This window comes from Rhyacophila brunnea, unplaced genomic scaffold (genome assembly GCF_057557595.1).
Source record: "Rhyacophila brunnea isolate RB1 unplaced genomic scaffold, BYU_Rbru_1.0 scaffold_14, whole genome shotgun sequence".
NCBI lineage: Eukaryota > Metazoa > Arthropoda > Insecta > Trichoptera > Rhyacophilidae > Rhyacophila > Rhyacophila brunnea.
In genome coordinates, this window is record NW_028232796.1 from 20,105,922 (window position 1) to 20,133,388 (window position 27,467).

At 32.0% G+C, this 27,467-nt stretch overlaps 1 protein-coding gene across 1 annotated transcript in view; it reads left to right on the top strand.

Annotated features, from left to right (window-relative positions):
* Positions 1 to 27,467, top strand: part of kn (EBF transcription factor knot) — a 225,956-nt gene that overhangs the window by 163,960 nt on the left and 34,529 nt on the right. The window contains exon 8 of the mRNA XM_085942363.1: positions 25,172 to 25,253. Within this exon, the coding sequence (XP_085798489.1) occupies positions 25,172 to 25,253 (82 nt within the window). The remainder of the gene's footprint in view (positions 1 to 25,171; positions 25,254 to 27,467) is intronic.

Here is a 27,467-nt window from a genome sequence, read left to right on the forward strand (position 1 = left end):
ACTCAAGTACTCAAAGACAGTAATCTCTCTCTCTCCTCTTTTCGACAGTATACCTGAGACGCAATCTGCAGTTTTTTGGACAAATTTTTCGATGCAAACCGGGTAACCTGGAGAAATTTTGGGTACCCCCCAAGAAAAGCAAAGTTGAGGAAGAGCGTCGACGCACCGGAATAACCAAATGAAGGAGCTTACTAGGGGTAGTCTTCTCCCTACGGAGAGAAGCAGCGGACGTAGAGGGGTAGAGAGTATTGGTCGTTCAGACGACGACTGAATCACGTGGACATAATCCTCAGTTAACATCATCATCATCAGGGGTGCGACAACCCAGCGTGGGTCTTAGCCTCCTCCAACAGCTCCCTTTACCTGTCCCTATCCAGTGTTGCCCCTTTCCAATTCAGTACCCCTAGAATACGGCAGTCACTGGCAGCTCCATCTAACCAGCGAATCTTTGGCCTGCCTCTTTTTCTACGCCCTATTGGATTGCTGGACATCACTCTTTTTGCCATTTCATTGTCATTCATATGGTGCACATGACTTAACTATCTCAGTATCCCAATCGTAGTTGATTGAACTGCGCTGGAATCTTCGTACATCTCATAGAGCTCAGCATTATGGAACAACCAATAATAAATCAAAGTGTTCAATGGCGGTAATAATCCGGACTTATATAAAATACACTCTACCAGTAGATTATTAAAGCAGATCAGATATTTTATTTGTATTAGAGTTGACAACTCGTCTAACTTACGCCATATATTAATTATCAAATTGCATTATTGAAAAAATAAAAGACAATTTTTATTTTCTGTGGATTTACGTAACATTTGTAAACTTAAATACGCTTTCAAAAGTGTACAGAAAATCTTATGTAACTGATATCAAAATCGTGCAGAATTTATTATATGATAATAGTCTAATATACCAGCTAACAAATTGTAAACCTTCTCGAGAAAATAACTGTAGAGTCGCTGCCAAATTTACCTGCCGTATATTTTGAAGTTAGTTTTTGGCGAATAGTAGGGGAGAGCAATGACTCCAACCTATACCTCTATGTGACCTTGGCTGAAAGTCCAATCGATAGCAATAACTGTGAACCGACTATCAACTGCACAATGTAAAGTTATACTGTGCCAACTCTATAATATAATAGTAAAGTGATCCTGCTTCGTCTCTGCTTAATGCAATATTAGGTATTTTTTTTATATTCATCTATAAAATATAATGCAAATATATCATAGTTTTAATATTACAATGAATGATAAAGTTAGCAAATGTAATTTTTAAATAATATTTAAATACACGTTAGTTTCAATACTTTAATTATTATTACAATGAAATAATAACCACACAACTTACTATCATCGTTATCAAAATCACCCAATAAAACCACTGCCAAATGAAAGCCTTCACTAGCTATTTTCATTAAACTCTGTCCAAAGATCTTCATTGTCCTATACATTAATTTACTAAACGTTGTTAGTTCGTTGATCGAAAAAATGTTCTGAAAACCCTGTAGTCATTAAGTATATTTTGACTACCATTGTACATCAGAACTGAAAAAATAATATGTTTATAGTAAATTCTAACTTAACTTAAATATTTCAGTTTTGTCAGTTTTGTCTGACTTATGAAATACATTCCAAATTGACTTATAGTATCATTTATAAAATACCTATTGTTTCTCATAGTGAAAATAATTACTATATCTATTATTATAATTATTTTGTAAAAGTACCTACATACACGATAGTAATTCATACGACTACTAATATATATATATAGTATTTAACATAAATAGCTTGAAATAAAGTCATAATATAATCATATTTTTATTGTGTTTATAATCTTATTATTTTTGAGAATTATAAAACTATTACAATCTAAAGAAAAAATATATTTTGATAGTTGTTTTTTTATAAACGATTTTGCCTGTCATCAGAATGTGATTGAGAGATTTTGAATAATCTGAAAATAATTATTGATGCTTTTTGGTATACAAAATATACTATCATTACAGTTAAACTATCGGTTACGGTATCCAGGTAATCAATTTGAATTTATTATAAGTGTTTAGCATTGAGAGGCTGAAAGAAAAGCTCGCACCTGAATCTAACTTATAGACTGCTTATAGACCGGCGGAGTGTTATAGACTTGCACAGCTCGGTAAAGCATATACAGCGCATAAAGACTGGCCGACTAACTTGCCTGTATATTTATATCTACCTAGCTGGGTTTCCGCGCAGGTACGACTGGGACTTTATAAGTGTGTTCAAATTTATATAATTTAATATTAATTTTAGAAATCGTAACAGTAAATATTTTTTTAGATATTTCTTACCTAAAATTAAATAGAACTAAAAAATAATGTTTGTTTACATAATGTGTAAAGCGGCCGACTTTACGCGGCTGGTCAAAATCATGCTTTTTTATCAATTTTGTATTTGATTCAGAATAAGGACCTAATGGAAAGAGCGATTAACTTACAATTTACTGGATTTTGTTTCAAAATTGCGTCTCTTGACATAGTTTTGTATGTCCGCATTGCTGAAGCATCGTTTTTTATTCTATATAATTTATTATCTATTACCTACTTAAAATCATTTATTTTTCTTAAGAGTAGTTCACTGAACTGCACATTGACTGCTGACTAGATAATTACAATATTAATTACCACATTTAAATAGCATGCTAATTATATTGAATGGCCACCTTAATCGTCACTATGCGTAGTTTACGTCCAATGTATTAAATGCGTGGTGACGTTAATCTTGAGTATCTACTCCTGAGACATTCGCAAACATAAAAAACTGCTGATACTTCACAGCCTGATGATACGCTCGATTAACACCGAATGTAATACGGGACGAGTTTTTTTCGAGAAGTCTAGGGTTGTATTAAATTACAATTAATATTTCTTGTTGAAATCTGTTAATAATTAATCTTTAGGTACTCTGAAGTACTCTGTAAACTGAAGAAACATTAATTTATTTTTTACTATATAATAATATATACAACTAATAAAATCAATAATGTTATTCATTCTATTTTCTTGGTAGTTTTTACGGCAGAATTAATTTTTCTGCACAGGTGTCTTTTATTAGCTCATGTCCATCGTAAATATGTCCCTGTTTCCCGTCTGACTCCACTTAGTAAATCCACCTCATTCGTGCTATGTCTCTAAGTCACATATGCTAGCATACATACCTTGTTATGATTGTTGGTATTTTTTCGTCTAGCATTCTTTTAATATCGAAATCAATCAACTCTGCGACATAAATATATGCGCTCATCTAAGCCAGCCTATTTTATTCAAATACTTTTAATGTAAATTACACAGTTATAGTGAGACTAACATATTTTTGTCTAAATAATAAGTGTTGTGATGCGGTCAATGTGTTTTTTTAAACTAATATTCTATGTTTCTCATGAATATATTTAAAAAAATTAAAGGTTTTTAATGTATTTTTTTTCTATAAATTTAAAATATAAAAATCAAAATTACTTAAAAAATAATAATATAAATAACATTGGAAGTTAATTTTGTGTTAATAAAACTTTAAAATAATCTAGGAGATTAATTTCAACGTCCAACAATCCAATGCGTTCGCTCATATCACGCCGCAGTCCGAAGCGTCACGACGTCCGGAAAATCGAGCGCCCATTTTTCCGGCGCTGCCGCCAATAAAGACCGGGCACGCGTGCCCCCCGTAGTATTGACTGCCACTCGGGGACGCTAGAGAGTCAATACTGGCTCAAGGGACCGCCTCCCAAGGGATCAAGCCAGGGGCCCGGGGGGGAGAGACGCCGCTATACAGCCTCCACCCACCGAACAAGGACAAAAACAACTGCACACACATAAACATCTACAATATATATATATATTATATATACTCACACAAATAAACACGAGGGGTCTGCGAAAGAGGAATTGAGTGGAAAGGGTCGCGATGAAAATGGAGAGTTTTGTACGAGAGGGAAATTCTGCGAAGGGGTGATTTTTTTTGTGAGAAAGCTCGTCAGGGTTGGATTCTCCTCCCTTTTCCAGGGGTTCAGGGGCTTCATAGGGGGGTGCAGCGTGTAAGGTTTCCAGCAGTGGCAATCTCATCGGCCGCCGCCATGCTTTCAGGATTATTTGCAAAAATAAGGAAACGGAATGGATGCAACGCACAATTGTAAATGTTTTTTTTTGTTCACAAGAAAAGCGTGATCACAAGTGAATTGGAATGAAAAAGAATGCAAGTCCTCCAAAAATGTGTTGTAGAAATAAATTAAATTATAAATAAATTAAATTCATTCGAAATAATCAATAATAATAAGATTTGCCCATAATAATGGTTGCCTTCAATTCTTATATAGGTTGATAAAGCTCCAATATACAGTATATTTTAAATTTTCAGTAAATATACATCGTTGCTATTTTGAAAATAATTTATTCCTAAGTAAGTAAGTATTCAAAGATTTTTTAGTTGAAATAATAAAATTATAAAAAATAATGACAATAAATTTTAAATTGTCTGTAGTGCAGTTTTTATTTCTATAAATAATTTTATTTAATAATAAGTTAATTTAAAAAAAATTAACAACATTATTCAAGACAACACACAATATATATTTTTTTTTTCGACCATGTCCGATCCTGATAGGATCATATGGGCCCCCACAGAGTGGAGGTTTGTATTGACAGATTTTGTTTTTTACGAGAAATGGATGTCAGCCACTTGCTCAACCTATTAGGTCCATACCCTGACACACACAAATTGAAAAACAATATGTGTACTTGCCAGACCCAGAATTCGAACCTGGGACCCACGGCTTTATAGTCCAACGCTTATGCCGCGTGGCCACCGTGGGCGGAAAATAAATAATACAATAAAAATGGTAAGAATTTTCAAATTAAAAATATAATAAAATGTAAAATCTTTCTATAGGTACCTCAAAAGTAACCAAATGTACAACAGCATAATAGTATATTTGCTATATTTTTTTGTCTTGGATACTCACTTGAGTAGCACTAACCCAATCTGCTTGCCAATTAATAATTTGATTTCTGCTACCATCCCCAAAGAAAAGAATATTTGTTTATTTTTTATTTGTATACACAGAATTTGTTGAAATATTAGTCAGTACTAAATTATCCACGGTGGCCGGGCGGTTTAAGCATTGGACTATAACGCCGTGGGCCCCAGGTTCGAATCCTGGGTCTGGCAAGTACACATATTGTTTTTAAATTTGTGTGTGTCAGGGTATGGACCTAATAGGTTGAGCAAGTGGCTGACATCCATTTCTCGTGAAAAACAAAATCTGTCAATACAAACCTCTACTCTGTGGAGGCCCATATGATCTTATTAAGATCGGACATGGTCGAAAGAAGAAATTAATACGGTCATAAAGATACATATGAGGACTCATTCAAAAAATAGTCTTCCTATATTAAAAGTAATACTATATATATTTATTATTTAAGTATATAATGGCTTTTCACTAAGTATATATTTTTTAATAGAAATGCAATATCACAGTGTTTATTAATACTTACACATTTATGTCTTCTATTACCTGGTGCTTTGATTATCATCAGGTGTATTATCTTTCAAGAGTGTCATCTATATGTAGACAACGCGTAATGCACTGACTACTCATCCACCGTCTGGATCTGATTCTCGATCGAACTGAAAATACATGTGTTCATTAGTGCTTAACGAATTTATTTATTACAACGTTTTTATTATATCGTATTCTTATTTGTCCGGTACAAATCTTGCAATCGATTTTTAACTAATCTCCCTACTAACTAGACTTTTGAAACTTTTAGAATATATCAGAACACGATGCCAATGCATTTTTTTAATACTTTTAGCCATTTTTAAGTAGAATTGAATTCATTTTCAGTTGATTCTGTTTTGTATGAAAAGTTATTTCGGAAGAAATTCGTAATCCAATCCACTATTGGATATTACACACACAGGGTCCTAACAACTAAATTATTAATATATACGTGCGTTACTATGGAAATCAATATGAGTGTTAAAATGACATTTCAGTATTATTTCTATCAAATACAATTTAATTTAATCATTTAAGCTAGTCAAGTCAAGTTTATATGATTCAGCAGAAAATTTAAAAACGTTGTAGGTATATAAAAAGTTATTTTTATTTTGTTATTATTTTTAATTTAAAACGATCCATGACATTAAATATATCTTTTTTCAAGTGAAGATATAAGTTTCTATAATAAATGAGATGTAAATATTTTTGAATTTAGTTTCTCTTAAACTCAATAGTCAAATTATTGACAAGCTTAGAATTTTCCTACTAGCGAAAAACAAAACACGAGAATAACCGTCTCGCCTGCATTCATTCATATTTATAGATAGACGCCGGGGCAAACGTGCGCACTAGGGATGAAAATAAGTCAAGAAAGGAAAAAGTCAAAGAGAGACGCTCGGAAAATATTAATACTTGCCGATGATATCGCAGGCTCTCGTAAATTTGACGCCTTGTTGTACTAAATTAACGCTTTGCTCTAGCTTCCTTCATTCAGAATGTACGCGCTCACGTTCTAATATAGATCACGGCTCGATAGATTACCGCATTACGTTAAGTTCAGCGAATGAAAAAGGTTCTCGTTTACGGATTTATTGGACATAGCTACTAAAGATATCTTTATTAAATCTCACTTCTCTATTTCTTCATGGATGTAAACAGCAAGTTAGTTTACTCAAGTAGAGTATTTTTTATTAGAAATAATATATTTAAACTGTAGTGTAGTGCTAAGTAAAATAGTTCTGGGATTTTTGAAATACCTATCACAACCTTTCACTACCGACCAATTTCTACTGAACTGAAACCTTCATTATATTACAATGACAACGATCATAAATGCTGCGTACTTCTCAGTTGAACCAGCGCGCAGAAAATACCCCCTATACGTGTCCAAGCCGTCCATACACCAAGCATTTAGCTCTCAATGTCTTGTCAGTAAGGTATATTTGGTAAAAGTAAAAAAGCCGATATGATTTTCCGTGATAACTTCGAAATATGATTTACTAATTATTTCTCTCGCATTTTTACACCCAGTTTACAACATATAGGAATAATCAATTTTGTCAGTAGTTAAAAATAACATAAACATATTTACAATTAAACTACACTAATTTAAATTTAATATTTTTGTTGATATTTATTGCTTTAAATCTGACTTTAAATATTATTTTTTAATCGAACATGTTTATGTCCAAACAGTTATAGGTATATCATTTTTTTAATCGAACATTTATGAACTGGATAATCTAGTTAAACAGTAAATCATTGGTGGGTTTTTTAGTCTTGAAGGCTGAAATTGACATACCATATTGAAAGAATACCAGATGACAAGGCACCGCATGTAGTTTTTAATAATTAATATTTATAAAACCTACTGATTGGCATAAAAATATACAAAAAAATAAAACAATTAAATTAATTCACATATATTTCGCTAGGTAAAATTGGGTGAGGTTTTGTCATATTGGGTTAGGTAAATTAAATTTAGTATAGCCACAAATTTATATAATATCTTAATTTTTATTTCGAAGAAACCCAAAATGATTCATCAATAGGTATTTGTTTATGATTTAAGCCGTTAGATATTTTAAAATAAAATCACTTTATACTTAGACAATTTATATGTTTACGTACATTTATATATATCTTGATTGAGATATTGGGCGAATTGCTAACAACCACTATTTGTTATGAAATTCGGAATACTTAGCTACATTCTAACTTCTAATATGAAGTTTTCTACGTCACCGGGGTCGTTTGTAGAATATAAACCCTCCTTCGCATTTATTTTTCTGGCTATTCCACTTCCCGCGCCCATAATTCAGTATGTGTTCGATATCGCGTGAAGTTTTATTAATATTAAAAAATCCTTTGCGAAAGCAGACAGAGAGCAATATTGCGAATGTAAAATAATTGTGAGGAAGATAAACAGAAAATAAAGCTTTTAATTAAAAAAACACGTGATGTCAGAGAATCAGCGCGCAAAAACCACGTGACGTAGCAGTATTAACGCATGCAATGATGTGACGTATAAGATTTGATATGTAAATAAAATTGATCTATCGTAGAGTTGACCACCTAATCATGGCACCTTACCAGAACAACCGTAAACTGATCTTCGAAAACAGACGTTTGCGATGGATACTAAGTATGCGGTAGGATGTTATGATTTTAGGAGTAATGAGGAGAGAAGAGAGCGAACCAAGCAGCCTCTCATCTCACTGATAGTGAAGAGGCAATATTGGACCTGGTACGGTTACGTGCTGCGGATGTCAAAAGAGAACCAAACCCTGGCTTTCCTGTTTTTCAAGCCAATCAAATTCTAGCGTCCTAGAAGGCTTCTAAATACTATATATAATAGAGTGTATACAGGGATTTGCGGGATGCTGATATGACCTATAACGATGCAAGAAGATTGGCAAGCTTCAGGAATTCTTGAGGATACCGTGTGGTGTCCATATACTCCAGCAAAAGGGCGGACATAGACGAAGAAGAAGAAAATAGTATAATAGCAGCATTATCTATAGCTGTACATTTAATGACAAATCTTGACGTATTTAAGGAACAGTCTACGTATTTGATCATCCTTATCTGTAAGATTTTTCTTCATAACAATATTGTACATTATATTTTTTTAACATTTTTTTTATTTATACGACTAAAATAACGTAATATTACGGAAAACGTTTAATATTAATTTTATATCATGCTTGTAAAGCGATAAAATATTCGTTGACAAACTAACAAAGCAACTCTTTAAACACGATGACTGTACGGCTGCCGAAACGGGAGTAATCCTCGAACGGGAAAAGTAGAAAGTAACAAATATGTTAGGATAAGAAAGTTGTCAGGCGACTGCCTCAGTTTATCCCTGAAAATTAATGTTTGTGAAGTGCATGAACTGCGCAGGTTCAACTCATCTATCTACCTGTCGCCTCTACAGTTTTTTTTCTCCGATTGTTTGTTGGAAAAACTCGGAACAAACAAAGCTAACTTTCTGTAGAAGCCTCTGTGTTGTTATTGCATGATGTTATTTTTTATGACTGATATTTATTATATTTGTTTTTAATATTACTTTATATTGACTGATAAATTTATCCAAATTAAAAGTAATATAACCATTATCATCATGAAATAATATACTTATTATTAGGCAGGTATATAAAAATACATATTATAAGCACTTAATAACAAGTCACGACTGAGGTCCGATGATAGTAGTGTAGTAGTAGAAATAAAATGATCCCATAAATACCTGTGTTTTGATAAAAACCAAATATTATATTATTGTAACCTCACCGGGAATCAAATGGCCTGGCCTACGAAGTCTGAAATATATATATATATTATATTATATTCTATTATAATATATTATTTAATAAGTTAATTGTTTGAAATTAAACTACCACAGTTTTACGTATATGATGTGATGCATAATATACAGTCTGCTTGTCAAATGTTTTTCTACGTTCTGTTGGGTGATTTTTTCTTCATACTATATACACTTTGCAGTTTCTAAACTCTATAATCATCTGACATCAAAGATTTACTTTTTAAAAGCACACAATATGTTATTTCGATCATCATTTCTAGCTCTACTAGCTGTTTTCTAATTATTTTGGTACAACATCTTCAAATCTCATGTTGAAAAGTCCAGCTCGTCCAGGCCGTCTAGGTTCTTGCCTTATTGATAGCTTTAACGGCATTCTATAATATGCATGTTTGTTTCATAACAGAATTTTCATTTTATATAAAACTTGATCAATTCATATATACGTGAATAAAGATACTTCATGTCTACAACTTTATTCTTCATTATACCTGATGTAAATGATTATATTTGTCTCTAACTCTCTTTCATTCCATTATGTGAGTGTTCGTATTCTGATACATACTATGTTATTAGTGGGTACATTATGATAATTTGATTGATAGTTATTTTTAAATTTCATACATAATTTTAAAATACCTCAGAAAATATACATTTATGAAACAAAATCATATAAAAAAGTGGGAATAAAACCTCACATTTTTGCACTATCCGAGTAATTGTTCTATCCCTGAGCTACTGACCTAGTCATGATTCGTGGTCGTTATCATTGAATCTAATATATTTGCGTTTTGGGGTATTACAATCATCAGAATTAATCATGCTCAGGTCAGTAACATAAAAGATAAAACAGTCACCTTAATATTGGATAGAGGTGAGATTTTATTTCCATGAGGCCTTACTTTTAGGGTTTTGTCTATAATCGATTATATTTATTATCTATGTAAATTAATTAAATATGAAAATAATCATTGCCATAAAAACTCAAAGTAAATGATAATACTTACGAAAAAGTATTTTTTACTTCAGTGATATTTTAACATAAGTAATAAAAAAGACAAAAAAAACATTCAAAAGCAGCAGCGGAAACAAACGACATAAAACCAAAATAAAATCATAAAGTGTCGAATTTTTTGAGCAGAAACCCCATGAAATGCGACACCAAAGTGTAAAATTAATTTGTTTCTCTTGTTTAGAAATTTCGTCGGTTTTATACGACAACCATTATTTCGCGGCAAATTGCCTCAACGCTCACGACAATATTTCGGTAAGTAGTTATGGCTAGTAAAAAAATCTCAAGTGGTTGAACATTTCCTCTGGAAGAGATACTACACCGAAACGATGTGAAAACATCGACATCTGGTATATAATGTAAATGCTAATGGGATAAGTGTAACTAATTAATAGGGTTTGAGTAGTGGTCGATATTATTTATACATTTAGTATTCAATAGATAAAAAAAAACTAATGACTTCCTTTCAAGAAGAGATTCATTCATAAAATTTGTCATTTAATAATGACATCTGAAACAGATACCTACGATACAGATACAAATATTTGCATCAAAATTTAATAATCTAAATTAAATTAAAATACAACATATTATTGCATTATCATCATCATCATCATCATCTGCTGGGTAGATATCTAGAAGATATCAATATTTAGCCACGTATTTTTTCGACTTATAAGTTGAATGTGGTTGAAGTCTGAGTATGGACCTAATAACTTGACCAAGTGGCCAACATACATTTGCAACCTCTGTGGATATTATACCTTATTTGAGATTATATGGATACTATCCGTGGCTTTATCCAACTGACTTACTCTTAGGTATGCTTACATACTGTAGTTTAAATGCTAGAAGATATCAATATTTGGCCACGTATTCTTTTCGACTTATACGTGGTGTAAATGAGAACTCTGCCATTCTTGGAGTATTGACTTGTGTGTCTCTGATAACTATCTTAAAAATCGGGAGCATCATTTGTTTGCTCTCCCAAGGAGCAGAACTAACTTGCCATTGAAAGCAATAACTCTGTTCAATCAAATCGCTTCGGATGTTGATATATTTCACCTACGTGAGGATTAGTATTATAGGTTGGTCATTGTTTTATTAATTTTCAAAACTGTGTACTTCCTTGTACCTATTTATATATATTTTGTTGTATTTACACTTTTCTACTATTTAATAACTTAATACTGATACTAATAAGATTTTACAATTTATCAATATTTTGCTATGAGAACTCCAAAATATACACTTGTTACCAGCATTCGGTTATATTGGGACAACATAAAAAATATGATAATATTATGTTGAAATAAATTATACTTATATAAATCGAAATCTTAATATTGCTCTCCTGTAAAATTTTCTTCTTATGGCATATATCACTATTATGCAGGTAACCTTCGAATAATTTTTACATAAAAACATTTTTATACATTACCTTCTCATCTTATAATTGCATTCCTGCTGTATCTATTGATAGATGACAAAACAAATTGACGTGTCCAAAGCTCGGTTTTTGCTCTCCGATTGCCAGCCAGTCCGAAAATTCGTCGCACCTATAGTTGAAAATTATTTGCCATTTCACTGAAGTACCGTCTTAAACTAACTGATTTATGTTTCCCATTTATGTTTCACCTTGGAACCAAATAATAATTTACCTCACTAGTTATTTTCTTCAGCTTTCATGTCGATTTTCAGAGAAACCATCTCTCTTATTTCCTTGTCGATAGAATCAGTGGCATCACACATGCCGGTAAAATACGTGATCGATTGCTCATTTCGTGTAAACCGCTCAAGTGGGTATCGAATCGATAGAAAGCCACTAAAAGCGGGGTTATTAAGCAGTGCGTCGCCCGTTTAGGCGCGGATTACACGGACCTTTAGTTAACATCATCCAACCCCAAATTAAGTTTTGCTACGGGGCCAATACGGTGCAGATGGCTGGACGGGAGTTCTTTTGCCATTAGGTCAGTGTTGTTCAACCTTTTGCGCATCTCGAACTTTTAAATATGTGATTAGTTATAATTTAATGCTAAAAATATAAAGAGGTAATAATTATAGAAACAAATAATTACAAGATGAAAAGAACTTTTTTTATACCACGTTTTTAAATTTTCTGTTGAATCATATAAACTTGATAATTTTATGTATTAATAATTTAGGACAAATGAGGCAATTGTCACAAATCATTTTTTTGCTATTTTGCTACAAATAAATAAATAAATATAGAATACTGATTGGACATTTTGATTTCCATAGTAACGCACGTATATATTAATAATTTTGTTGCTAGGACTACCCACTTAGCAACCAATAATAGTGGATTAGATTACGGATTTCATCCGAAATAACTTTTCATACAAAACAGAATCAACTGAAAATGAATTCAATTCTACTTAAAGATGGCTAAAAGTACTAAAAGAATGCATTGGCATCGTGTTCTGATATATTCTAAATGTTTTAAATGTCTAGCTAGTCGGAAAGATAGTTAAAAATTGATTGCAATATTTATACTGGATAAACAACCACCGGACAAACAAGAATATGAGTTAAGAAAAACGTGTTAAAATAAATCAACCTAACAGCCGATCTGAAAATATTTTCTCAATTTTATGTACGTAATGAAATAAATTAAATAGTTAATAACACACGGGTTTTTCATATTACTAGAGAAATATAACGTTTCTAATAAACTTACATATAATTTATTTTGCCTGCTACATTTTTTTCTATTAGCTATCAAATTTATTGGTTCACTTATTACATAAATTATATCGTATTTTAAAGATGGCTCATATTTTAATTACACTTCTCAGGTGTTTTCACTGTAAGTAGTTGTACAATTGACTTGGCCAACACGTGTAAATGAAATGGCGTTTGTCAACAAGCTTGCTCACAGATATCAGGGCTAACATAGCTGCCAAATACACGATATAACATGCAATAGGATATAGTTAAAAAGTTAACTGCACTATATTGCAATATGATTTACTACTACAAATTTGTATTAAAGTCTTAGACTTATTCTAGTATATAACATATCCACTTCAATATTGAGATTTACCCAAGTCATTATGGAATTAGTTAAACGTAGGTATCTGTCCTTATTTTATATCATATCATAATAGTTATATACTTATATTAAAATACCGATTCAAAATTACTTGCGCCCGGGAAGGCCAACTGGTAACGTATCCGTATGGTAAGTCGTGGGTCTCGAGTTCAAAAACCGAATCTGACCCAAAGCATAAGCTAACATATATTTCTAACATCGATATCTACTTACTGAATTGTAGAACCAATGAAAAATAATACAAAAATACATTTCAATCAATACTTTATTTGGTTGTACATAATAAACAATCATAGAACCAACCGTATTAATATAATCAATAAAGTACTTATTTTTCTTCATTAGAGTGTAATTAGAACTGATCAATAAAAACGTTGAGCATCACTATCCCAGGATATATCCAGGGATACGAAGCTTGCCTTTGGGTCGGTCCGGTGATAAATTTAATCGGAATCCTTATTTGCCAACGTGGTTTAAGGCGTTTTGATTTAGTATCAATGCTTGAGTGTCCTTAATGGGAATTTACTTGTAGGTACTATGATGGGTAGATAACTATATGAGGAAAAGTATCCTATACCGTCCACAACTAGTAACGTTTAATATTTAGTATTTAGAACATTCATATTAACCTACATATTATTATAAACCTCTTTAAGGGTAGTTCATACTGACATACGTGTGCTTGTAATCAAAGAAACATTATATTATTAAAACCATTTCCATGTTTTTTTTTACATAAATCATTTAGCCGCATGTGAAAATTATTTATATTTAAATGCTCTGACAAACTAGCAAGTGTGACTTTGTCTGTAGAAAAACTGTTAATTTTTAATCGGACATAGTGATACGGTATCATATATAATTTATTTTTCAGTATCATACTCGTATATAAACAGAACTAGCAGCACACTTACAGTACCCTATCCTAGTTAAGTCATACCAGATCCCCAATGACTTTGCAAATGCCCAAATTTGTATGATGTGGATATGTATTTTTTACTGGTATGGACATGCGTTGAGTTTCACACAAATTGTTTTGTATGTGCATTTATAGAGTGGTGAAAGTTTACAAAAAATTATATAATTTAAATTTGTCTGAACTAGACTTTAGGCCAGGGCTTAGGCTGCGTAATAAACATCTTATTATATTTTTTTTCTATTAAATTACTAAATTATATATACCTACCTACTTTAATATTCAACTTTTCAACTTACTCTGTGTCTATATTATGGTTTTTTTTAATTTATTAAGTTTATTTATGCATTAATATGTTATTACTTGTATTTATATTTAAGAAAGTATATAATATTTTTATCATTTTGGTATTCATGACACATGGTGGGGCTAGAAAATAAGCTACACTTTTATTGATTTTGATACAATTTAATTAAGCGAACACCTCATTTTCTTCATCAGTAGACGCCACTGATTTCCATACTAATTTGGTTATGCAAACAATATGATATTACATTCTTTTATCTAGATATACACACTTTTTGCCTGAGCAAGGGATATACTAGGTATGAAATTGTTCACCTGCTCGGTATGTGTGCAACTGATATGGATCGCCGTTGATAAGATTAGTTTACTACATAATGATACCCATCTAATTTACTTATTTTTCAACATATAACTCATTCGTGTATTTTAATAAATATATTTACATAGGGTGACCGTCGAGTGTCTACGCTACTGTTCGAACAACCCGCTAATGTAGAAATAAAAATAGCAGTGGCGGGCTTTCTAACTGGATAAAACAAACGACCTAATTAAATTTATTATTTATTTACTATTAATTTAGAATGCTGTGAATGATATTTTAATTTAAAAAAAATACATATTGTATATTATACATAATATAATAATATAAACTTACGAAATAAATATGAATTATATATTATGTATCTACCACAGAACAGATAATAAATAGAATACCAATAGGCTATATTCAATACGCCGCATGGTGAAGCAGGCGTTTGAATGTGTGAGTGTCCTACGAAAACGATGCACGCATTATGCACGTGCAATAGTGTGTGTAATACACCAATATTAAATGAGCGTAAATGCATAAACCGAGAGCAATTTTCAGTATTCGACGTTAAACGTATTCTAGACACGTGTGTAAGTTTAACCCGGATTCATCCTTACTCGAGTCGGTTACCTGCTATCGCCTTACCCGTTGTGTATTTCAGTTCCCATTATTCTGAGTTCCCTGATATCTACATTATAAGAAGGATTTTTTTGGAAAAGTGATATTTATTTAGGTATGTTGTGCTTACGTAAGGAACTATTTGTGTTTAAAAACATACATTATTTAAGAACCATCTATACCCACTGCGTTTTTTCTGAGAGAATCATTTCTACTGAATTAATTATCATTATCCAGGGTCGATCTACTGCTAGATGAAGGCCTTGTACTCTTCTGGATCTTTAGTTATTTGCTGCCATGTACATCCATCGAACTTTATGAGTTCATCTATCCAGCGGATTTTAGAGCATTCTTGGGGACATATGTATAATAGTGCCCCTTAGTTATTTGCGGTTGTCTTTGAAAACGACTTAGAAGACCTTCAGAACAGGATACAGAAGCTTGAAAATGAAAACCGTGGGGAAAAAAGTGGGGTTAAAGATAAATGTCGCAAAGACAAAAGTAATGACAAACTGCTGTGCTGAATCAAAAGAGATATCATCATTAGCACTCAAATCAAGCGAGTCAACAACTACGTCTATCTCGGAATACAATTAATAATATATATTGACGGTGATGTATGACGTGATTACTTGCAGAACCAAACTGGCATGGAGTGGATTTGGGCGCCAGAATAGTATTTTCAAAAATGACCACCTATTGTATCTTAAGCGTAAAGTTTTCAAGAAATATGTGCCGCTAACGCTCACGTATGCGTGTGAAATGTGTATTCTTAATGAGAAAGAAATCCCAAAATGACGAGTAGCGCAACGTGACATGAGAAAGTACACGTTGGGCATAACGCGGAACTATCACAAAATAAACCAATGTATTAGGAAGCAGAGACGTAAGCGATGTAATTATAGGTTGCTAAGCAGATACATTGGCAATGGGTTGGACATTTCGCTGGACGAGTGGACAACCGCTGGATAAATACCGTCACTATGGCCCCCACAAGAGGGGAGCTGACAGGGCTCTAGCCTGGGGGCCCGGACTCAGGAGGGGCCCGGCGTGGCGACTCGACCAGATACACATCACAAATTTGCTCTGATAGTAAAAAAAAAAGTCTATTTTCGGGGAAGGCGCTATTTTCCTTCGATAGTGTTGTTATTTAAATTTATGTGCTTGTACGATACAATTTTTAATTATGTATCGATACTCGACTACTCCACAATTCAAATGGATATATTAAAATATATAAAAAAACACTAAATTTACACATTAATTTTACCGCGTACAATTTGGAAAACGCTACATCACAGTGCCTTTATCCTTAGCGATTGGTAGGGGGCCCGCCAAAGAACCTAGCCTGGGGGCCCGCTTCAGGATGTGGGGTCCATGACCATCATACAGTGATATTGAATTAATTTACATAATTGTATATATATTATTTAATATAACGGCTTCCCATCAAGAATATTATTGTGTACTAATAAATACTTAATTATTATCATATCAATAAATTAAGCCGAGTTTTTTGTTTAAAACAATAATTATGTACTGATAGTATGTATGTATATAAGTTAAAAATAGATTCAATAGTATAATAATAATATTATGATACCACTTAATTCATGACTCGAGTCCTCTTGCAAAATAAATATGCACGCTACTGACGCAAACGCAAAAACAGCCCCGAGCGAAGTGCATCTGTTCATATGTGTTAAATACCTTCTGTCACAATATTAGCCGAACAAGTATTGCTTCCGACAGCAGAGGGTGACAAATTTATTCGAAAGGGATGGTTAGCCTGCTCGTTTTTATGTAAACTTACAGATCTTGGACTTCTTAGAAATTAGCACATAAAATTAAGTGTGGTTGATTTGGACGTGTGAACTTTTTTTTTCATTTCACTCATTCATCATAAAAGAAGATCTTTAATTTTATTTAACAACTTTTATGCCTGAATATTTTACAATAAATTAAATATTTATCTTCATCATCTGCCTGGAACTATTCACTGATATTTGAAGACATCTTCGAACTAATATTCTACCCCCCTCAGTCATATGCATTAAGTAAACATATTCTACTTATTGTGTATCATTGGATGCCATCTACCTATCCATTTGAATTTTATGGTCTTTAATTGTTACACGTTATGCCCAGAATGCATCTCTCCATATCACGCTGTAGAATCTACACTCCACAGTATAGGAAGATACTACTTTTGAATCTCTTTTCTACTGTAAATCTTATGCAGTATTAATTAATTCTAAGACTAGCCACTACTATATGTTTCTGAATCTCTAATGTACAATAAATAGTCTTGTTGTTATTTTGATGTCGCCTTCAATCAAAGATTGTCAATGAAATTGAAGTAGGTACATCCTCTTTTTGATGAGGATGTTGTATAATATCGTCAACGCCTTGAAAATTGAGCCACTTACAAATATTGCATTGTCATGAGAATTTCCTTCCGCCTATGCCTTTTCTGCCCTCCATATTATACTGAGTTTTGGAGTTCAATCACTACATCAAAATGAACCAAGATTTTTAACAGCGCATATTTTTCACAATCTTAGCGTAAAAATCAATTATAGATTTATACCTGCTGACATACTATTATTATATTTTTAACACCTAATAAGGAGTTATCGCAGGGTAGTTTTTCTTTCTCAAAGGGGTGTCCAAACATGTCAGTATCTCAGTGCTTCACGTATCTAAAACCACTACTAGTATGCAACCTTTCGTCTATAGTCATTCTATAGTTTATACTTGTTTTCCAAATAACATTCGCCATCTAATTTTTGAATGTAGTAAACTGACATAAAAACCGGCTCTGAATACAAAAGAAGAATGGAGATGGAGCTTTTTTAGTCTTGAAAGTTCATTTTATTGCTTTTTTTTCATCGAACTTTTATGCAAAATTGCTTTGGACACGTTCAATTAAACACGTCAACCTGACGAAGAATCGAGGGGTTTACACTTTTACATCGATCCGCAATAAAACTTACCACTCCGAATGGACACTAAAAATACCATAAATAAAAACCAAACGCCACTTCTATACACTCATGTACATACACCACCAGCCAGGCGCGTAGCGAGAAGATAACACACACAACTGTTTTTGCTTCATAATTATTTGTGTAATTTCATTTTTTATAGACTTTATTCATGTCGTAGGTATAATAATTATCTATGTATTATATTCAAACATTATTGTCTTTCACAAACGACCTTGTTAACCTTCAGGCATGGTTCAGAAGCTTGCAAATGAAAGCCGCAAATAAGGTTTAGCCCGGTCACACAACAGACACTAGTCTCGACTGCAACATGTCGATTTTGTCGATGTTATTTTGTTTTCATTGACAAAATACATGTAACTTAATGTAGTGCCATACATTGCGTTGGTGCGACATTTTTCATCCACAGAAAATAAATTTTATAATTCCTAATAATTATTATTAAAAATATAATATATTCCATTAAATTACGTAAATTGTTTCTAATATTAAAATATAACTATCTATGAGTGTTGTATACTACAAGAGAGTGACACTTATAGTGTCAAAAGGCGGCAAATTTGAATTAGAACTAATGTTAAATATACTCGTATTTAAACATAGATACATAAAACTATCCCTACTTATTAGTTCAGTATCTCCGATAGATGACTTGAATGACATGAATCACAGTTGTATAAAAATACTTATACTTTTTGAAGCATTCTCTCAAAGTCTCAATACAACGGTTCAGCGTCCTACAACCATAAAGATTTCTACAAAAAAATAATATAGCCAGGAAATTAACCGACCCATTAAGCTATAATATTTGAAGGGGCATTATTAAAATAAACTACATAGCTTGATGGATAGTAAAAAATCGCATGCGGCGTAATATTCATTAATGTTTTTAAACATTGTAATTTTTTTTTTTATAATTTATATTTTATATTTGGGTTGACACCCAGGCGGCAACCACCATTGGCGCAGCCCTGTGTGAATACGCTGTTTTTTATTCATTTTGGATAGACGTAACGATTTTCTATAATACGCGACCGGATTTAAAGCTAAATTTCTCAAAGACAAAAATACATAATGATAAACTGCTCCTTGAAACAAAACTTGATTATTTTCGTCTTCGACAAGCTACTATAAGATTTTGGTTAATTCGGGAATTTATTTACAGAGAAGTATGTTTATATATTTTTTATAAATATAACAACAAAATATTCACGTATAGGTGATATGATTTTTTTAAGATTTGAAAGTATTTTATTGAAATGCAGACAATATCTGAGATTGAATATTTTTAGCTACACCAGTGCCATCCGCGTATCTATAAAAAACCACACATACATTCATTTTATATATGTGTATATTCTCAAGTATTTTTGCATATCCACACTTGACGGCAACCGTAAACATAAGAAATCTCTAGAAATAATTTACCCGAGACTATTTTCGAAAGGTGGTTGAATGCCTCTACCACTCACGTCACATCGAAATGGATTTCTCGCGAGTGCAAGCGAGACGAGTGTGTTTCCCTCAACTCTATCGCTGGATACTTCAACGCGTCTGTCTGGTACACACAACACGTTGACGTTACAGATGTCACGTGAATAACAAAACATTTCCACGGGTGCCAAATTGAGGTTACACTTCGAAACACTTCACTGACTTGCCGAGTGTCTTTTGACTCCAATTTATGATGATTCGTATTGATCGGAAAACTTCAATAGTTGTCCATAACTGATGAATGAAATCAAAGTCAGTCCTTTTTTACTATTATTAACCTTTAGTCTTTCATAACTACCTAATCCATTACAACCTAAATCAAATATTTTAAAATCATAGATAGGTACCTAGTATAATATATTATAATCAATACCGTCGCGCCGGATATTTCAATTTCAAAATGCATTATTCCAATACTAATTTTAGACAATATATGTATATTCTTAATTTAAATAAAAGAACGTAGCGTCTACTAATTACAACGTTTTTATTATCTCGTATTCTTATTTGTCTGGTCGATCAATTTTCAATCGATTTTTAACTAGCTTCCCGACTAGCTAGACATTTGAAACTTTTAGAATATATCAGAACACGATGCCAATGCATTCTTTTAATACTTTTAGCCATCTGTAAGTAGAATTGATTTCATTTTCAGTTAATTCTGTTTTGTATGGAAAGTTATTTCGGAAGAAATTCGTAATCCAATCCACTATTATTGGTTGCTAAGTGGGTGGTCCCAGCAACAAAATTATTAATATATACGTGCGTTACTATGGAAATCAAAATGACATTTCAGTATTCTATATTTGTTTGTTTGTTTGTTTTTCATTTACTTCATATCAAGTACAAGTTTGAGCATATTGAGCATATTGGGCATAATAATTGAACAGAAAATTTAAAAACGTTGTATATAAAAAGTTCTTTTTATCTTGTAATTATTTTATTATTATTAGCATAATATTTACCTACGTTTTTATTGGATACTATTGATAAAAGATATTTAAAATAATTGAATTAAAAATGTCAGAAAGCCACATTTATTTAAGGTTCATTATCTTCCTTGATTTATAGATTTTTGAGTTACAATGTTTATGATGCAACAAGCTGAACTACATTAGATGGTACAAGTCGGTTATGGGGAAGCCAGGCGGGAACCGCACTAATAATTGTCATAGCCGATTTAAATTCATGAATTCAAGAATATGAAACTAACCCAATGATCCAGTATATTGGCTTTTTTCAAAATGTGTTTGCCGCTGGCTTTCCCCATGTGTGTGCAGTACTTTTTATAAAAATAAAACAACTTATGATGTAACTCACCTACATGAAATCACACCAAAAAAGTAAGAAAAATTGGTAAAAGCTTTACTGGAAGCCAAGCGAGAAGAACGGCAATTGATATAGCCGTTTTTCGCAAAAATCTTGAAATCGAGAATGATAACCTAACCTAACCTGACTTAACCTAACAAAAAGTCCAGTACATGGCCCCCACAAGGAGCGGGGCTGACAGGGCTCTAGCCTGGGGGCCCGGGTTCTGGGGGGGGGGCGTGGCGCGTCTACATTATAAGTGAGATAAACACACATCACAAATTTGCTCTAATGGTAAAAAATTTTTCTTTAAGAATATTATCATTTTAATGTGTTTGTGTGATGCAGATTTTGAATACTGTGTGTCGATATCAAAAACTTCATAACACAAATGAATTTATTGAAAAATACAAAAAATCGTTAAAGATACACTGAATAACCTTAATTTTACCTAGAATACCATTTGAGAAACGTTTCTGTAGAGCCTAGCGATACGTAGAAAGGGGCCGACAATGATCCTGGCCTAGGGGCCCGCTTCAGGATGTGGGGGCCATGATTCAGTATATCGGTTATTTTTTTTAATTTGTTTGCCGCTGGCTTCCACTAAATAGACAAGAGCCGAAAAATTAACTAAAACTGCTCATTTTACATATTAAATTTAAATCTTAAAATAACAGACACGATCACTTACTATAACCACCGGTGGTAGCGAACAATATAGGTAATATGCAAACGTCCTATACAAACTGTATGAGAAATATAATCTAGCGCGCGCCAACACTGCCGGTAGCTTTGGTTAATGCGTACTATATGTATAGTAATGAAAGCTTAAATATTAATAGGTATTTCCACAATATTATACACTCTTATGAAAAAGGTTAAAATTAAAATATACCTACCATGAAACGGACGGAACGTATTACATAAACAAAATTGAGCTTTTATATTAGTTCGCAGAATATTTTCTTGTTTTTATTTAGGGAGCTTTCATCCCTAAAATATTATTATAATAACATTATTTTGTCAGCCAGTGGTCTCTGACAAATTACATCGATGACTGATTAACTGGCGATATAATTATGTGAAAGATGAATTTTGACGACGCAAAACATATTTCTGTGTGGTATATTTTTTTTTGTTAATATTATTATTAGAGTACGAATTTCGTGTCTTGAACGATAAGAAATCATTTTATATAAGAACCTACTTATTAATATGTTATTACTGAGTGGTTTTATTTGCGATCCCCGCATATCGAAATTACCAACAATAATAAAAAAATATAATGCTTTTATTGGTAAGTACCTTTATTCAAACCACAAAAACCGGTCACCATTAGGCAATATTAACGAAATGAAATTAAGGGGGGACATGCTCGTCGAAGGTCAAAATTGAGTTTTTATTGTATTTTCAAACCATGATCCTGGACATTCCTTGAACGTTGTAGATAATCTATTTATATAATTTTGAAGCCTTATTATCCTTTATAGTTATTTTAAACATTTGATGACTGCATGAAGTATTTTTGTTACATAAAATAGTATTCTTTTAAACCTCTCGCTCTAATGTTTTAGAATATAGTCATATTTCGGTACATAACTGTGCAGTGGTGTTAAGATTTTTTACATTTATTAATTTTTAAACGCATTTATAAAACCATTAGTATAATTTATTATGAGATAATTTTTGTAAAATATTCACGATAAAAAATTATTTTGATAATCTCTGTGATCCCAAATTTGACAAGAATTAGGCATTTTATTATTCAAAAAATCGGCAAGATTAACACATTTGATGATAATTCTAAAGATATTTATTATAAGCTATGTCTTTGACCATTCAAGTGTGATAAAAATCTTATGAATAATGATTGCTTTATAATAATTATTGACCTAAGAATAAGGTAGTGTTTTTTTGAAATACGCCATTTCTTTTGTCATTCCCTAGTGGTTAAGCTACAACATACGGCCGTAGCCATAAAATGACAAACTATAATTGAAGTAGGGAGTAAAATTATGTTAACGCGCGTGTTTGAACATGTACCTAACCGAATTTTTTTTTATTTTTTTTTAAACGGTACATGTTCAAACACGCGCGTCAATATCATTTTACTCCCTACTTCAATTATAGTTTGTCATTTTATGGCTACGGCCGTATGTTGTAGCTTAACCACTGGGGAATGACAAAAGAAATGGCGTATTTCAAAAAAACACTACCTTATTCTTAGGTCAATAATTATTATAAAGCAATCATTATTCATAAGATGTTTATCACACTTGAATGGTCAAAGACATAGCTTATAATAAATATCTTTAGAATTATCATCAAATGTGTTAATCTTGCCGATTTTTTGAATAATAAAATGCCTAATTCTTGTCAAATTTGGGATCACAGAGATTATCAATATAATTTTTATCGTGAATATTTTACAAAAATTATCTCGTAATAAATTATGCTAATGGTTTTATAAATGCGTTTAAAAATTAATAAATGTAAAAAATCTTAACACCACTGCACAGTTATGTACCAAAATATGACTATATTCTAAAACATTAGAGCGAGAGGTTTAAAAGAATACTATTTTATGTAACAAAAATACTTCATGCAGTCATCAAATGTTTAAAATAACTATAAAGGATAATAAGGCTTCAAAATTATATAAATAGATCATCTACAACGTTTAAGGAGTGTCCAGGATCATGGTTTGAAAATACAATAAAAACTCAATTTTGACCTTCGACGAGCATGTCCCCCCTTAACTGTTCAATTGTGAAACTATTAGTTAATATAGTCGTTGGTAGAGCAATGGATAAGAGGTTAAGTTCCGCTCGGTAATATTTTTTTTTCATTTATTCAATAAATTTTAATTGGTATGCCTCCAACGTGTTTCCAAATTATATAAGATAAAAAATATAATAAGTACCTATATAAATACCTATATAATAAAATAATACAATTTAAACTGAAATTTACAGTCGTCATCATGTCATATCAACTATGTATTATATTAATGTGACATTGTTGTTAATAATTGTAATTTGGTAATCAATAAATGACATAATTAATTAATAATACATACTGAGAATATCTGGATCTCTGAAACAGGTTCAAATGGAATTATACAAAAAAACTGATTTATAAAATTATATGTTTGATACACTGACTCACAGTGGTGAAAAGTGGAGGTAAGTTGTTACAAGCTGACATAAATAGTTCACACTGAATTTTGACAGTCATACATACTGAATTGTTTTATTGAATTAGGAGTACAAAATTACAGGTGGTATTGGTTAGTTACCATAATAGATAAAAAATATTCCATCTAAAAAATATTTTTTTACCATTCATTATCTAGGTAGGTACTATGGCTTGGGTTAAGCAGTGCTTAATTAAATTTTAAATACTAACAAACACACTAATTATGGGCTTAACAGCCTACCTCCACCCTTCGCCACTGCTGTCTCGTGCCATTTACTCAAAAGAATTTTATGGATAATAATCATGTCGATGTGTTAATGGGTATGAATTTATGATGTATGCACATACTTAATTTAATGTGAATTATGAGACGCAAAGGCGAAATACTAATCGAAGCTTTTTTGGGTCTCTGCAGGATATGGATTTAACATTTTAACACACTTTGGAACACTTTAAAAAGTTTTAAATCTCAACAATTGAGGAAACTATTAAGAAAATTATTACATTTAATATTACTATCATACTAATGCTTGCCTTTTTGTTTTGTTTCAGATTTTTCCTCAAATTCTTCCTTAAGTGCAATCAAAACTGCTTGAAAAATGCCGGCAACCCCAGAGATATGAGAAGATTTCAAGTAAGTGATACACAATTATTAATATACCGATTCATCCATACACAATTAAGGCAAATACGCTTCTACCAGAGGTACTTAATTTAAGACATTTTTTTTTGGAATTTACACTTTAAAGTTTTTTAATTAAGACGGTACTTCAGTGAAACGGCAAATAATTTAACTATAGGTGCGACGAAATTTTGGACTCTCTGGCAATCAGAGAGCGGTGAACACGTCAATTTGTTTCGTGATGGTGACGGGGGTATTAATTCTTAAATCGTGTAAAGATGACTAAAAAACGTTACCCATTTACTTGAAAAAGAAAACATGTCAATGAATATAATATTATTGTTACTAATAGAACAATAAATAAAACATTAAATGGACGCATGTTGGATTTATATGACAAATTATATTTCGTTCGGCACACGTCATTTGCACAATCCGAGCATCGCCTAGCCACGATATTTTTAGACCATGCCTGAACTGAGGTATAGCCTTAATAAACACGTATCTTGAAACATTAAAAAAATTGTTTTTATTTTAAGTCAAAATTAAAAATCGTTTTTATTTACATCAAACCTAATTTCGGTATGATCACAATACTGCCCTGCTTTGTTAAAAGATTTAATAGCAATGTTGTTTAAAATTTGGGTTCTTATTTGACTAAAACCAAGTAGGAAAAAAAAAATCACACCAAATACTGACAGTTTTAATACCGTTAATGAGACAATAAAGCTGCACTAACTATTCCTCCAAACCGAATTTGACCTAACTTATATACACGTTTTTTAGCATCCTAGACAATCCTACCCCCCCCCCCCCACACTCTAGACTTTTTATAAAACAAGATTTATTATAATATTACAACGGATATCTACCGGATATTTCGTAACAACTATTATTGAATTAATAATTTAATTAACGGATGCTAAAGATGAATGTATTTTAAAATAATCACTTAGAAATTGGACTAACTAATCGCTTTTCTTACATTTACGTACGTCCGGTATACTAGATCTTGATTATTTTCAAGATAGCAATAAAATAATTTTCTTTATTTACGTGACTCAAAACCAGTGCATTTACCTTAAATAATTTTGATGACAGCTGTCTGAAGAAGTATCGGAGCACCAAACCAACTCCACTACATCACTGATAATAATAATTTATTTTTCTAATATCCAGGGCTCGAAATGGACCGGAACACCCCGGAGCGCCGTTCCGGTTCGTGAAATCTGTAAAGTTATCGCTCCGTCTTGTGGACAAAATAATTTGACCGTTTGAGCTAGATATGGCATATAACAAAAAATCTAGCACACTTATGTTGATAAATTTGATAACCATGTTAATATCCTCAGAAAATTTTCGAGCGCTCCGGTTCGTAAACTTTTTCATTTCGAGCGCTGCTAATATCTTAGTTCTAAATGAAACATGAAATTTCTAATTAAAATATCTTCATTTTAGAATGCAGTTCAATAATAAGAGTCGAATGATTTTCAGTGAATTTAAAAACACGAATAAAAGAATACTAAAATTCTTTCTCTTATACCGATTTATATTTAGTCAGCATTGATATAATAATATATATACTCATATGGCAAACTCGATGTATATTTTTAGTATGTACTTTACTAGCGTATTTGCTAGCCTAAACAAAAAAGCACAGTTTATTAAAGTGTCCGCTAGCAAAAGCTTCGTTGGCTGGCAATAGTGTAATAATGTACGTAGAAAACTATATTTAACGTAATGATTCCTGTGATAATACAAAAACTATATTTAAATTGTCAGATTTAGATGTTATATTTGATTTTAGTTGAAAAAAACTATAGATTTTTTAGTTATAATTTAGTTACGTAAGTTTTATTTCTAATTTTATTAGTGTATATAAATCGTGGGACTAGGTGAGTGTGAGAGTGACCGCAATCTTTAGGTGAAACGGACTGTACGTATAGTAAGTGTGGAAGCTAATAAATTGAGATTAGCGCAATGCGCCTCTGCTAAACCACCGCTAAACCCAGGACCGCCCACTTAAACCCTCTCGCACGAGCCGCCACTGGCTTACGACAACCCTTCTGCATTTTACTTTATTTCGTAATATCGCAGCTTTTTAGTTAAAAGTGGGATTAAATTAGGTATCTTTCAGGCATGAAATGGTGCTAAATATAACGTAAATAAATCGCCCTCGATTTTCTCCTTTCTTCGGAAAATGCATGCCATGTAAATAATAATTAG